The sequence below is a fragment of the Drosophila virilis genome, chromosome X (genome assembly GCF_030788295.1).
Source record: "Drosophila virilis strain 15010-1051.87 chromosome X, Dvir_AGI_RSII-ME, whole genome shotgun sequence".
NCBI classification, from domain to species: Eukaryota; Metazoa; Arthropoda; class Insecta; order Diptera; family Drosophilidae; genus Drosophila; species Drosophila virilis.
In genome coordinates, this window is record NC_091543.1 from 11393257 (window position 1) to 11408701 (window position 15445).

The 15445-nt window shown below is 44.4% G+C and overlaps 2 protein-coding genes across 4 annotated transcripts; both read left to right on the forward strand.

Moving 5' to 3' along the window:
- The first annotated feature begins 6081 nt into the window (after positions 1-6081).
- On the forward strand, positions 6082-6990 carry LOC6633696 (uncharacterized). 2 transcript variants are annotated; one of them, XM_015170211.3, is made up of 3 exons: positions 6082-6278; positions 6358-6630; positions 6694-6990. In XM_015170211.3, exons 1-2 carry the CDS (start codon positions 6201-6203, stop codon positions 6607-6609), a joined length of 330 nt encoding a protein of 109 aa, XP_015025697.1. In that variant the 5' UTR covers positions 6082-6200; the 3' UTR covers positions 6610-6630; positions 6694-6990. The 2 variants fall into 2 exon arrangements, with proteins under 2 accessions (XP_015025697.1, XP_015025698.1); XM_015170212.3 differs by having other exon boundaries at positions 6085-6278; positions 6687-6988.
- Positions 6991-13899: 6909 nt separating this feature from the next.
- On the forward strand, positions 13900-14704 carry LOC6633697 (alpha-endosulfine). 2 transcript variants are annotated; one of them, XM_015170213.3, is made up of 2 exons: positions 13900-14041; positions 14095-14704. In XM_015170213.3, exon 2 carries the CDS (start codon positions 14164-14166, stop codon positions 14512-14514), a length of 351 nt encoding a protein of 116 aa, XP_015025699.1. In that variant the 5' UTR covers positions 13900-14041; positions 14095-14163; the 3' UTR covers positions 14515-14704. The 2 variants fall into 2 exon arrangements, with proteins under 2 accessions (XP_015025699.1, XP_002057292.1); XM_002057256.4 differs by having other exon boundaries at positions 13911-14041; positions 14128-14704.
- The last annotated feature ends 741 nt before the right edge of the window (positions 14705-15445 follow it).

The following is a 15445-nucleotide window of genomic DNA, read 5'->3' on the forward strand; positions in this document are numbered from 1 at the left end:
TAATATCTCGGGTAATAGCTCCGCTGGAGATATGACGTTTCGAAACGACATAATATCTCGGGTAATAGCTCCGCTGGAGATATGACGTTTCGAAACGACATAATATCTCGGGTAATAGCTCCGCGCGGAGATATGACGTTCCAAAACGACATAATATCTCGTCTAATAGCTCCGCGCGGAGATATGACGTTCCAAAACGACAGAACTCCGCGCGGAGATATGACGTTCCAAAACGACAGAACTCCGCGCGGAGATATGACGTTTCGAAACGACATAATATCTCGGGTAATAGCTCCGCGCGGAGATATGACGTTCCAAAACGACATAATATCTCGACTAATAGCTCCGCGCGGAGATATGACGTTTCGAAACGACAGAACTCCGCGCGGAAATATGACGTTCCAAAACGACATAATATCTCTGGTAATAACTCCGCTGGAGATATGACGTTCCAAAACGACATAATATCTCGGGTAATAGCTCCGCTGGAGATATGACGTTTCGAAACGACAGAACTCCGCGCGGAGATATGACGTTCCAAAACGCGGAACTCCGCGCGGAGATATGACGTTCCAAAACGACAGAACTCCGCGCGGAGATATGACGTTTCGAAACGACATAATATCTCGGGTAATAGCTCCGCGCGGAGATATGACGTTCCAAAACGACAGAACTCCGCGCGGAGATATGACGTTCCGAAACGACAGAACTCCGCGCGGAGATATGACGTTCCAAAACGACATAATATCTCTGGTAATAGCTCCGCGCGGAGATATGACGTTTCGAAACGACAGAACTCCGCGCGGAGATATGACGTTCCAAAACGACAGAACTCCGCGCGGAGATATGACGTTCCAAAACGACAGAACTCCGCGCGGAGATATGACGTTCCAAAACGACAGAACTCCGCGCGGAGATATGACGTTCCAAAACGACAGAACTCCGCGCGGAGATATGACGTTCCAAAACGACAGAACTCCGCGCGGAGATATGACGTTCCAAAACGACAGAACTCCGCGCGGAGATATGACGTTCCAAAACGACAGAACTCCGCGCGGAGATATGACGTTCCAAAACGACATAATATCTCTGGTAATAGCTCCGCGCGGAGATATGACGTTTCGAAACGACAGAACTCCGCGCGGAGATATGACGTTCCAAAACGACAGAACTCCGCGCGGAGATATGACGTTCCAAAACGACAGAACTCCGCGCGGAGATATGACGTTCCAAAACGACAGAACTCCGCGCGGAGATATGACGTTCCAAAACGACAGAACTCCGCGCGGAGATATGACGTTCCAAAACGACAGAACTCCGCGCGGAGATATGACGTTCCAAAACGACAGAACTCCGCGCGGAGATATGACGTTCCAAAACGACAGAACTCCGCGCGGAGATATGACGTTCCAAAACGACAAAACTCCGCGCGGAGATATGACGTTCCAAAACGACATAATATCTCGGCTAATAGCTCCGCGCGGAGATATGACGTTTCGAAACGACAGAACTCAGCGCGGAGATATGACGTTCCAAAACGACAGAACTCCGCGCGGAGATATGACGTTCCAAAACGACATAATATCTCGGGTAATAGCTCCGCGCGGAGATATGACGTTTCGAAACGACATAATATCTCGGGTAATAGCTCCGCGCGGAGATATGACGTTCCAAAACGACAGAACTCCGCGCGGAGATATGACGTTCCAAAACGACAGAACTCCGCGCGGAGATATGACGTTCCAAAACGACAGAACTCCGCGCGGAGATATGACGTTCCAAAACGACAGAACTCCGCGCGGAGATATGACGTTCCAAAACGACATAATATCTCTGGTAATAACTCCGCTGGAGATATGACGTTCCAACACGACATAATATCTCGGGTAATAGCTTCGCTGGAGATATGACGTTTCGAAACGACATAATATTTCGGGTAATAGCTCCGCGCGGAGATATGACGTTCCAAAACGACATAATATCTCGGCTAATAGCTCCGCGCGGAGATATGACGTTTCGAAACGACAGAACTCCGCGCGGAGATATGACGTTCCAAAACGACATAATATCTCGGGTAATAGCTCCGCGCGGAGATATGACGTTTCGAAACGACAAAACTCCGCGCAGAGATATGACGTTCCAAAACGACATAATATCTCGGGTAATAGCTTCGCTGGAGATATGACGTTTCGAAACGACATAATATCTCGGGTAATAGCTCCGCGTGGAGATATGACGTTCCAAAACGACAGAACTCCGCGCGGAGATATGACGTTCCAAAACGACAGAACTCCGCGCGGAGATATGACGTTCCAAAACGACATAATATCTCTGGTAATAACTCCGCTGGAGATATGACGTTCCAAAACGACATAATATCTCGGGTAATAGCTTCGCTGGAGATATGACGTTTCGAAACGACATAATATTTCGGGTAATAGCTCCGCGCGGAGATATGACGTTCCAAAACGACATAATATCTCGGCTAATAGCTCCGCGCGGAGATATGACGTTTCGAAACGACAGAACTCCGCGCGGAGATATGACGTTCCAAAACGACATAATATCTCGGGTAATAGCTCCGCGCGGAGATATGACGTTTCGAAACGACAAAACTCCGCGCAGAGATATGACGTTCCAAAACGACATAATATCTCGGGTAATAGCTTCGCTGGAGATATGACGTTTCGAAACGACATAATATCTCGGGTAATAGCTCCGCGTGGAGATATGACGTTCCAAAACGACAGAACTCCGCGCGGAGATATCACCTTCCAAATCATCACGATCATGTCGATTTTGAAGACTTCGCGAATCTATAAAGGTAAGCCTTTGCAAAGTCGCACGTAATTAAAATGATCTATTTTAGTTTACAAAAACTAATGCAATTTGTATTTTGTATTTTTCAGACTTATCTGCCAACGTTCATAGACAACATCTAATCAACAGCAAATGATCGCCAATCATGGTACCTAGTTGACCTATATATCCTTGGTTATTCCATATCATAGATATAGTCCTAGCGAACCTAAAGGACAATGTTCTTGCAAAATGCGTAGCAACTGGTTCCAAAATGTGTATGCTTTTCTTTTACAGCTGCCCCTATCAACAGTTCCGGCCCCTGGTTGGTTTCTAGTTGACTAGAATATCCTTGGTTATGCCATACCATCGATATAGTCCTTGGGAACCTAAAGGATCAGATTCCTGCAAAATTTGCATTGAAATGGTCCAAAAATATGTATGCTTTTTCTTACAGGAGCCCTTTTACATTAGCAGCAGCTGCAGCTGTTGCTTAACAGCCGGCTTACAGCACTCATTTTACAGAAACTGCTAATTAACATAACTCATTTTAATTGAGTTACATTTTTGCCCCGTAATGCTATGCTATGAAAATTTTTATAAAAAGCACTCGTCGACCTTCTGGGCATTTCTGTTCGCCTGGTATTTGAGTGCAATTTTTGGGCAAATTTGGGGCGTAGCCTCCGACCAGGGCGCCCCTTTTGGGTATGCAATGAAATTTTGCGGCAACTAAAAATATTTTTTGTCGACCTTCTGGGCATTTCTGTTCGCCTGGTATTTTGGCAGATTTTAAGAAAAATCTCGGCAGCCAGCGATTGTCAACAAATACCCCCACGGGTATGCAATATTTTTCTAACGACCGTTGATTTTTGAATTTTGATATAACAGAACAGGAATTTCGCTTTATAAGAAATTGAAATTTACAAAAGTTTTGTTTTTTATGCTAATATTCTTAATTATTTCTTCTAAATTTATACAAAACGAGCAGCATAAATTACAATTGTTGCTTATTTCAACTTAAAATAACTATATCTGGCTTAATTAAAGTCCGATCCTGGAAAAATCTGCTTTGTCATGCGTGAAGGTCCTTAGAGCACATTGTAGTTCATAATTTGTCAGTCTGAAAAGATAAAAACACATTTACATTAAACAAGGCAAAAATATATAAAGGCATTTTATAAAAGGAAAAAAGGACATAGCTCGGTCATATCCTTGCAGATTTTCAAAGGACATGGTGCATTAGGATCGTACAGACCCCCTGCATCGATCTGCATCATAAAAATATGGGGTCATCTAAGAATCATACGACTCGAAATTGGACTTGTAAAATTTCTGTCCCGGAGCGCACGGAAATGGCCCGAAAACACAAATCCTTAAATATCTCCAAAACGACAAGGACGATTTTAATGAAATTTGGCCAGATGGTAGTCCTGTTATTTTGACATATGACTTGCCAGGATACGCAAGGATATACTCGAGCTATGGCTTATTTTCTTCAAACACAATTGTCCTTAAAACTTTTTTGTCTGAAGGACTTTCGTCCTTTGAGTTGTTATTTCTTTAATGGGAGGTCGAGATCTATCTGCTGGCCAAAGGACATCCCGATAGTCCTTCAAATGGCCAAGTTAGCCCGGAAATTTTCGATTTTTGCTAATTTTGCGACCTAGGAAAAATTTCGATGAAATTTTTTGTCGAATCCTGGAAATCCTTGAATGCCAATCGATAGTTCTGCTGACCACGAGTTCAAAAAGACATATCCTTCCGATATCCTTCAGGATTTGGCCAAGTTATGGCCAATTGAAAAATGTTCTTTTTAGAAAATAAGCTATATAGCGGAAACGGTAAGGACGATTTTGTTGTCCTTTGGACAGTTCATGGTCCTTATTCATAAGATTTGTTTGACTTAGGACCTGCCAGGATTCTCAAGGATATGGCCAAGTTATGGCATTGTTAATTTACCAAAGAATTGTACTCATATCGAGGCTATCTAAAGGACTTTCGTCCTTTTCATTATATAATCTGAATTGGGAGGGCAAGGACTAAAGCTTGGCTAAGGGAAATAATGATCGGCAAGTATACGGCCGATCTACAACCTTTTATCTCTCCCGCCAAAAATCTTCTATTCCTCAGCTCCTTGCAGGATTTTCGTCCTTTTTTATAACATATTCTAACTTGGCAGGCCAAGCACCACATGCTGTCCAAAGAACATCAGAATGGTCCTTAAGGTGGTCCTTTCAATGTCCTTTCAAAGGACACTTGCCATACCTTGGGCAGATTCTAGTCTCTGTCAAACAGGGTGTTTGGCTAGGACTCATCACTCGTATTTACCCGAGATTTTCAAGAAACTGTCAACAAAACTTCGATTTTTCGTTCATTCCAAAATCGGACTTTATTGCGCCAAGATATTCCAAAAACTGATCAAAAAATGTGAACTTGGTCTACAACCTTTTTTTAACCCATCGATTTGAAATTAGTTTGAATGCCAATTATCTTGTTATTATCCTTTCGCTCTCTCTTCCACAATCAGCAAAACAAACAACTTCTAAATAGTTCTAAAGAGACATAGCTCTGATCGTATTAATATAAAGGCTATCTGTGAAAAAGTTATCTCTCCAACACACACACACACACACGCACGCACACCAACATGCGTGCGTGGAGCACATGAAAACAGACTTGAAAAAATATTTGTATATTTTTTGTGGCCCAAGATCTTGGCCAAACAATGAGTGAAAAGTTCGCTTTTGTTGCGTTCTATGGGTAGCTGGGAGCGCGGAGCGGGGCTTCCATTGCGAGTAGCATATATATATAAATATATATGTATATTTATTCTTTATATTTGATTTGCATTTGGCTTTTCAAGTCAAGTGCATTTGCTGGGGCTGGTTGCTCACGCGCGAGTGCATTCGAATGCCTGGCATTTGCATTAACAACAATAACAACAATAAGCAGCAGAAACAACAACAACAACAGTAGCTTTTGGGCCATATGGCTGGCAGGCTGAGCAGCGGCCACGCCCTGTTGACTGCCCAACAAGGCGCTAAGCATCAAGTGCCCACAATTGCCCCAAGGAGCAGCCACAAAGAAGACAGAGCCACGGCCTGCCGGCAAAGGGCAATTGAGTGCGAGCTGTGGGTGGATGGGTGGCTTGTTGCCCCTTCCCCACCCCCTTTCACGCAGACGAACCTCCCCCCCCCCAATGCGGTTGAACACACATATTCAGGCATCCAAGTGGGCGCCAGCCCCACCCCCCTGACTGAGCAGAGAAATATCAGTTTTTAGTACGTTCGGCTTTGAAATTATTTGTCTTGACATTTTCGTTTTTTAATCTTGTATTTTAGATTTGATATCTTCTGCAGATTTGGCCTTTTCGCATAAAACCAAATTAGTCGTTATAGCTTATGTTCAAAATGAATGTGCCACACGAGGCTCCGAGCGGTGAGCTGAAGAAGAGCAAGGGCAGCCTGGACCTGAATGGGGTATGCCGCCAAGTCACCAACAGAGTGCCAGAGCCTAGTCGAGTCCCATTTAAACGCTATGCCAATTCTCCATTAATAGCGCTTTATAGCCGAACAGCTGACCAAAACGGAGACTCGCCATGGTTCGGCTCTGCCATTAGATGAAAAGAAAAAATCCCACCTAATTATCGAGATGAAGCTGGCTGAGAAGCCATCCTTGAGGCTGTGCAGCAAGCCGCCCAGCGACATGGAACACTTCAGCATGGAGCACAATTTCGATGCCAAGGATTTCTTGGAAATGTCCGAGTCAAGCCTGGAACTCATTGAGGAACCACACGGCAGGCGTCAATAGCAAGACCCAAAGTTGATTAAGGTATATGTAAATGATGCAACATGATTTAAGCCCACATTAAAATTCTCTACCGCAAGGACCTAGCCGTATAGCCGAACCCGATTGCCCGGATCGAACACTCAACGCAAACCAGTTCCATCATATTGTTTTCCGCAAAGGAATCCAAGGCAATTTGAAACCTTGCTAGTCCCCGAAAATGTTTTGTTAAACAGCGCAAACGACGCGAGCGAAGTGCAGCTCCAGAACTCAAGGATTCCCCAGTTCCAGACGTGCTCCTTCGAGCTGACCCATGCTGGCTATCACAAAATGAGAGTCCAATATAATGTGTAGGATAAATTTTGATCGTTGACCCAAGTATAACATAAATTTTATTAGTTCAAAATGTGTTCAGTTATTTTCAGACAAGGCACAAAGAGAACAACTTAAGTATTTCGAGAAAATATTTCTGGTTTCGATTCTCTCGAGATATATACATATATATTCTCTATGTTGATCCTGAAGATTCAAGTGCTAAAGATCCAAACGAAATGATAAGATACGATTTTTGGATTATTTTCGCTTTAATATATTTTGATTATCCTGAGGAACTCTGAACACTTAAAAGGCTTTCTGCAATTCGAGTTGCCAAACAAAACATGCACTTAATAAATGCGAAAGTTGTTCGAGGCAACAAATCCAAGTGGTTAGACAAGTGTCTTAAATGTCCTTGTACGCCCAACCCCCCCCAACCATCCCAACCATCCACACCTCCTGCCCAGCCTTGTGTGAGAAGTGTTTAGAATTATGAACTGGCATTCAAAATATCTCCTTCATGCTGTCCAAATGTCGCGCGCGTTAAGCACGCCGAATGTCTTAAGTGCACAATGCTGCCAACCAGCTCGCGTCCAACGGGAGGATTCACACCCAAACACACACACACACACACACACACACGCGCAGCAACAATGTGGTAACGGGGCGTGCGAATATTTCAACGTGTCTGTGTGTGATTTTAATGCTCTTACCCAGGGCATAACCATTTCATTAGACGTTCAGACCTTTAAGCTAATAAGCTACACTCAAAGAAAAAGTGTTAGACCTCCAAAAAAGTTGCACCTTATTCTTAGAAAATTTACAAAATGTATAAATATTTCTTAAGTTTTGAACACAGTTTTTGATGCAAGAAAATAGTTTTGCCTAATCTATATAAACTTTTGAGAGATATTGAATTCTTGACACAAACTGTTTAGAGTGCGCAAAAAAGTGGCAACCCTAGATCTACAAATCGCACTCGTGCTGCATAGCAAGGTGGCAACACTGCTCGACTGAAATTACATCAAATATGCAACAGTTGGATGAGCATTATCTTAAAAGCTATTTTAAATGGCAACCCTAGATCTACAAGTGAGTTTCTAATCGAACGCGTGCTGCATGGCAAGGTGGCAACACTGCTCGACTTCACAATCAACTATGTAACAGTTGGGTAAGCACTATTTTTAGGGGTACTTTAAGTGGCAACCCTAGATCTAAAAGCTAGCATCTATTTACATAAGTGCCGTATAGCAAGATGGCAACACTGCTCGACTGCACAATCAAATACATATGTAACAGTTGACTTAACTGCAAGTTGTATTTTAACAGGTTTTTAGGCAGCAGGTTAAAGAAGATATTTAAGCGGCTGTTAACTTTAACGGCAGCTTTGAAATAACAAACCTCAGGGCATTTAAGCTTCGGCCTGGTTGCCGTTATTTGCATTTTTTTTTTGTTGTATATTTTTTTTTCCTTCTTCTGGGTTTTTGCCATTTACACTTGAACGAAGGGTGCGAATTTTGTCACTCCGTTAACGTCAAGGCCATGAATACATCAGCTGAAGATGCTGCGGATGCGGCTGAGCGCAGTCCGTGTATGTTTGCGTGTGTCTGTGTGTGTATGTAGGCGTGGCTAAGTGGCTGGGGGGGGGGGTGCAGGTGCGGAGTGGGTTCTGTCGGCGAAAAGGGCATACAAATGAACAGTTAGTTGAATGCCTGCGCTGGCTGCTCGCCGAATTGTTCTGGTTCTTGTTGCCCAAAAATATTTCACACCCATCTGGGTGTAGTTTAGTGCGCGCGTGTGTGTGTGTGTGTGAGTGTGTGTGTGTGTGGCTGCTGCTCGTTTGGCTGTCACTTTGGCTCGTCGCGTTTGCTGCTCGTTGAAATTCATTACGCAAAGCGATGGGCAGGAGCGCAGGCAGAGCAGGCGTGGCTGGGCGGGGCTGGATGGAGCACATGCAACATGGCAGACACGGCAGACACGGCAGAGACAATGGCAGCCGTGACAAACGTAACGGAAGACGTCACAGACAGCGCGACAGTGCCAAGCCAACAGCAATCGGCTGGAGAGAGGCGACCAGGAGGGCGGGTAGGGGTTTGCTGGAAGCTGGGCCAGAGGCAGAAGGAGCTACTCGAATGACAGTGGCATGTCTAAATGTCGACGACAGGCCATTTTCTATAACTTATCTGATTTTAATTGCTTCAAACATGTGCGTGCACAATGCGCACACACGCACACACACACATACACATACACTCATTGTCTGCCTGTCTCCTGTATGCCGGCGCATCCTTTTCGTTGTTTTTTTTTTTTTTTTTTTTTTTTTTTTTGGCGCTGTCAACATTATTTCACGTTGAGCGTTTCGTCGCCTCCGCTCGCGTTGCCACTGCGCAGACATGTTGATGACCCCCGCCCAGCCGCCGCTTGCCGCAACTACCGTTATTTTCACAATGCACGTCCACCACGTACCATGTCCCATGTGTGACTCTCTCCCGCTCGCTCGCTCTCTAGCTCTGGCCTCCAACCTCTTTGTGCGTATGTTTATCTCGCCGTCTTTTTATGAGCTTTGTCGGGCTTTGATGTTAATTACCCTGTAACAACGACGACGTCCTTAGCGCTAGTGCTTGGCCCCCTTCACACACCCGCCTCACACACACACACACACACACACACAGACAACTACATCCGCGCAGCAAATTTCGTCCAAGCAGCGCCTGACGCTTGGTAAACAAAATAGCAGCAGTCGCAGCAGCAGCCGCCGGCAGAGCTCCCGCTGCTGCTGCTGTGTGTGTGTGTGTGTGTGTGTGTGTGCGCGTCTATCTCGCTGGCCGAGATTATCTCCAAGGACCTATAAATCCAGTCATTAAAGTCAAAGTCACAAGACGTTGCCGGCTTATCAGCGTCGGGAGCAGCGCTGCCACTGTGCGCCTCTCGGGCATCGCCCCCCTCTTCCATCTCTCACTCGCTGCGCTTTATAATAAAATTAAGCTAAAAATACACACACACACACACACAGCTACGCATTGTATATGTACTTGGAGCAGGCAGCGCTGCTTGTCTAGTTTTTGTTTTTGTTTGCGTTGCTTTTGGCTTCGTTTTTATTGCACGCATGTAGTTGGCACTCTGCGGTGTTGTCTGTTGTCTGCTTAAGCAGAGTTGCCAGATGTTTTTGTACACACATGAATGCAAATGTGCCTGTCGTCGCCCTCTGCTGTCGTTGCCACCCGCCGTGCAGACAAATGTTGTGTGGAGTTTTGCCGCCGTTTAAAGCTGAAATTAAGCTATTAAGCTTTAGCTCGCTCCAGAAATAATAAATGCAGCCATTCGCAACATTTTTTAAATAAAATGTATTTAAGTTCTCAAATAACTCATAAGTCATATTGAAAAATAAATTGAACATTTCTACAATTTTCTTTTGGCTTTAACTTAAACAGTTGCGTCTCTTCAATTTCCGTTCAAATAAATCAAACTCGAATAAGGTTGCCAGCTTCAAATATAAATATACATACATATATTTGTATATATTTCTTCTGATATTTGGCTACTTATTCTTCCTCTACTTCTTCTTCTTCTGTTAATTCGACTGTTGATCTCTGGCATTTCGATTATGTTAGCTACAAGCGCTGTCTTAAATCACAATCGGCCAAATTTGTTGAAGGCCAAACGAGGCCAATTGGCAGCTAGATATGCAGACAGGGAGAGTGGACGCACACACACACACACACACATACACACTAAGGCAGCACTTAACCCACAGATGACCCGCCAATAACAACGGACTCTATTAAAAATGCTTACAAATGCGCTTAACAGTCGAATGTGCTGCAAATAAATCTCCATATGTGAGTTGACAGGCCCCTCGCCCCAGCTCAGCCCAGCGCCCTGCCCAGCGCCCTGCCCAGCCCAGCTCAGCTCAGCCCCCTGCCAGCCAAGACGCCCCCTGCCGTTGAGCGTTCTACACCCTGCGGGCCTGCTAAACTTGTGCCGTTGCCCAATCCACCCACAGCTTGGCTGTTTGTTCGCTGACAGTGCTGCCAGTGTTGCCATATCGTTGTTAGCTACAAAATGGCTATGAAATATGGCTGCAAGCTGGGTTTGAATATATATTACCTATGTTTTATTATTCTTTTATATATTTGCTTATTATAAGTCGAACTTTTTGCCAAGTCAGTAGTCTTAAACCACAAAAAGTTGTACATACTTTTCAGATCTAAAAAATCTTCGGATCATTAGGACAGAACTTATTTAAAGTTGCATAAACGAGGTCTTCTAGGCAGATGCCATGCCTGTGGCTGTTTTAAAGCCAAAAGCTTTTAGCTTAAAGTTGTTGCCTGGCTAAAGTGTCTAACGGGAAAAAGGCCAAATTGGCAGCACTGGACTGTTGTTGTGATACTTTTGAGATTTTTCTTTCTGTTTTGTTTTGTTTTTTTTTTTTTTTTTTTTCTGGGTAAGTAGTGCCGTAAGATTTTAGCTGTAGCTGTCGCTTAAAAGCCATAAATAACTCATGCCTTGTTGCCTGTTTCGGCTGCTGTCGATAGTTATCGGCGCACGGATAGCACCCAGCACCCCGCACCCCCCCGCACTCCATGCAGTCACTGTGCCCCTTCTAGCCGCTTGGTCAGCAGCTGCCACAAGTCACAGAGCGGCAAGTTGTGTGATTTTTATATTTGTGCCAAAAAAAAAAAAAAAAAAAACAAAAAAGAAACAAAATAAAAGTAAAAAATTTCGCATGACTTTAACGGTAAGCAGGAAGGGAATGAGAGATGGAGAGAGTGGGAGAGAGAGAGAGAGAGGGGTGGGGGCAGAACTGAGGGAAGGAGCGAGTTGTGATTTTCACTAATTTGGCCCATGTTGCCTGTCAAATTGGATGCCATGTGTGGGTGTCATTAATGTCAGCCAAGGCCCAGCCCTCGACGCCCCAATTGTTAGAGACAAAAGCGACACAGAAAGACACTAAGGATATATGGAAGGATGTTAGACAGTTGCAGACACAGAGACGACTCATTAATGCCACTCATCAAAACTATAACTAATGTTGAAAGGGGCCTGAGAGGGCGACATCAGGCAATGCCTGCGAGAAGAGACATGAATATATTCTGGCACAACTATAAATTGCCAGCCCAGCTGTAGGGTAGCTGGGTGGGCGGCTGTTTTAGCGGGGGCTGGAGCGGGCGGTGGTGGTGTCAGTTAGAAGCTGATGGCATTTGTCGCCGCTGTCGCCAGTCGATGTCCTTTTGTCGCAGGCATTTAGCTATTTTCGCGTAAATTGCTGCTAATTTTGTTTATCGCAGGACAATTATCCAAGCGAACGAGCTGACAAATGAGCCGCACAACATGTGCGTGTGTTTGCGTGTGTGTGCGTGTGTGAGAGAGTGTGTGTGCGTGCGTGCCATTATGTGTTGTGCCTGCAGCTTTAAAGCGCTTCAATTTCGGCCAGCTTTATGGCTAATTTTAATAGCTAAACAAACACAACACACACACACACACACACACACACACACGCACACACACACACAGCCCACGCCGCACACGTTCGCATCTTTATCCAATTATGAATTTTTGTCATTACGCCGAGTCCATGGCAATGGACCAACTGAGAGTCCCAGCGCCCATCTATATACATATATATGTATATATATAAATCTGCTGCTGCCCCGCCTCCCTTAGTGAAAAATCGCCCAACCACCGCCCCCTCGCCCTTTTGCCAGTGTTGGCTGCAACAAAAAAAAAAAAAAAACGAACGAGCAAAAATCTCATTATGATTTCATTTCGTTCAAATGAAGCGCTCGACTGTGCTGGGGGCACAGCTACCGCTGGTCCGGCTGCTGTTTGGGCGCGTGCGTGGAGGGGCATGCTGGGAGCGGGGGTTAGTGGGTGTGGCTGCGACGCGTCGCATGTGTTGTGCCTTGCTCGGCATAGCCGCTAGCAGCTTTGTTGTCCCTGCAATTGGCGCTGTGGGGCAGTCGCTGCAACCGAAATCAGCTAAACAAAAAAAATCCCGAACAAAAAAAGTAGAGCAAGGCGAATATTCAATACACTTACGGCCACCGGAGGTGCTGCTTGAACTGTTTTCGTCTGATATAAAATAGATATGTATGTGTATATAAGAATGGAGCTCGTAATTGTTGAGCTTGGGTAAAATATTTTGATAAAAATTAAACAAAATTATCCAAAAAGGAAAACTTTTTTTAAGCATTTTCTTATATAGTTTGCTATATGATCCGTCGCAAATAGGGCTTACGTAAATGATATTTTGTTCAAAATATCTTGAAAAACGGAAAAGTCAGACTTAGTTTGGTAAAGATATCCAAAAGACAAAACAAATTCTCAGACAAGAACTTACTTTTCTCATGGCAGCTATATGATATAGTGTTACGATCCGACTAATTCTAGTTACAATGGTAAGACGAACCCATGCACAGTTGCTTGAGAAGTTCTCTCTACAACTGAGACTCTGGTTAGAAACAAAGACAAGGATCTGACTATATGAACACGACCTTCTTTTTGGTTCCAGAATATATATATGCGCCTCTGACTTAGCAGAAGTCTGCGCGCTTCATGACAATGTCATCGAACCCGCGTTAAGGGTATATAAAGCAAGACTTGACTTTGCCTTCTGAGCGTTGTGTCCTGTATCCTGTGTCCTGTGCGCGTCCCGTCGCTGCCGTGGACAACGGATAAGGCGATAAATTTATTTTAAAATAAAATTTACTTTCCCACTGCTGCGGCGGCGGCGTCTATCGCCTGCTGCTGCTGATACCCTAGCAGCAAGGCCTCAGCTTGGGGTATGCGCAGCTGACTGGAAGCATTAGGACGTGAGGATGAAAGTAGAAAGCAATGTTTGTTGGGTTGCAAGCAAAATGATCGATAACATTGCACGCAGCGAATAATCGATTATGTTTAGTTAAAATCCCTTAAGAAAACCCACAAAAAAAAAAAACAACAACAAAAAGCAGAAACTTCCAGCTTTCGAAGGCGATTGGAAGGAAAACCTGCCCATAAATGAGAAAACAATACGAATTCTACGGCTCAGTTTACCTTGGAATAGCTTTCAAATCACAAACATAAAGCTGAGCAAATCGAAAAAAGCCAAAATTCTGAAAACATTTCAGAACATTTTAGCTAGCACAAAACCAAAAAAAAGGTACTTTCACATAATAATATGCTATATATATATAAAAGAAATCGTTAATTTAGATAAGCGGAAATTGAAAACGTCTCTACTCATAGTCACACAAGACGCGCAGCTGGAGCCAAGCAGCCAAGATGAGCGCCATCGAGGAGCAGGAACACGGACTGGCTGGCGTTTCGCAGGCGAAGGATGCATTGGACATGGCCGCCAGCCGTATCGAGGAGCTGGAGCGAATCGAGGAGAAGAAGCTGATGCCCAAATATCCGAGCGGCCTGCCCAGCGGCCATTCCGTCTTCCTGCAGAAGCGACTGCACAAGGGGCACAAGTTCTTCGATTCCGGCGACTATCAGATGGCCAAGCAGATTGGCGTCAAGCAGATTCTGGCCAACAAGGCGATCACCGGCGACATTATACCCACACCCGAAACGGTCCCAGTGCGCAAGTACTCCATTATACAGCCCTTCAAGTATGCGGCTAAGAAATAAGCTGTCCTAACGTCTATTGGGATCAAATTTGATCATATTCAATATTTGTCTTAAGCTCGCTTTTTGGCTGACTTTGTCCGCTGTCCGCTTTTCGCGGCGGCACTTTTATTTCATATCATTTCATACACAATATAATTGCGTGTCCTCTCACACAACTATGTATATTAACACATATACTTCTATAACTGTGCGTGTGCGTGTGTGTGTGTGTGTGGGTGTGGGCGTGTGTGGGTGTGGGGGTGTAGGTGAGGAGCTTAAATGCACATTCTACATACTGACTATGTTTGGTTTGTGGTTATGCGAACAAGTGTCTGCACTGCCAGCTTAGCTGCGTTGTAATTCGCAACTTGTTTTAGCTTCAATCGTATGGTGAGGCGAGTGAAAGCGTTGAACCAGCACGTGTGAAGTCGCCGGTTGGAATTAAGTGTATTTGTGATTTTTTCACGAAAAAGATTAATAAAAATGTATACTAAAAACTACGAAATGAAGTGTCGCTTACAGGGTAGCGCTTAGGCGACTCTTGTGCGTTCATTTGCCGCTCTTGCTCTCTTTACGGGGTAACCTTGGGCCGAATCTACTTGTGGCGCGTTTGCTGTTCTTACAGGGTAGCGTCTGTCAGACCCTTTTCGCTTCGCTTACAGGGTAGCGCCTGTGCGACTCTCGCGCTTGCTCATTTATGTGTATTTTATTTTTTTCCTTCTTATTTTTGCTGTTTAATTTTGTTTGCTTCTCTGCGTGTTCGCTGCTTCTTCCTCTTCTCATTGTTGTTGTTGTTGTTGAGCTGCTCTTTAAATATGTATTTTGTTGTTGTTGTTGTACCTTCTGCTTACCTTAACGGCAAAAAAATGTGCTGCTGCTTTTGTTATTATTATTATTGTTGTTGTTGTTGTTGTTGTTAAAGTTGTTGTTGTAGCCGTTGTCCTGTCGTATT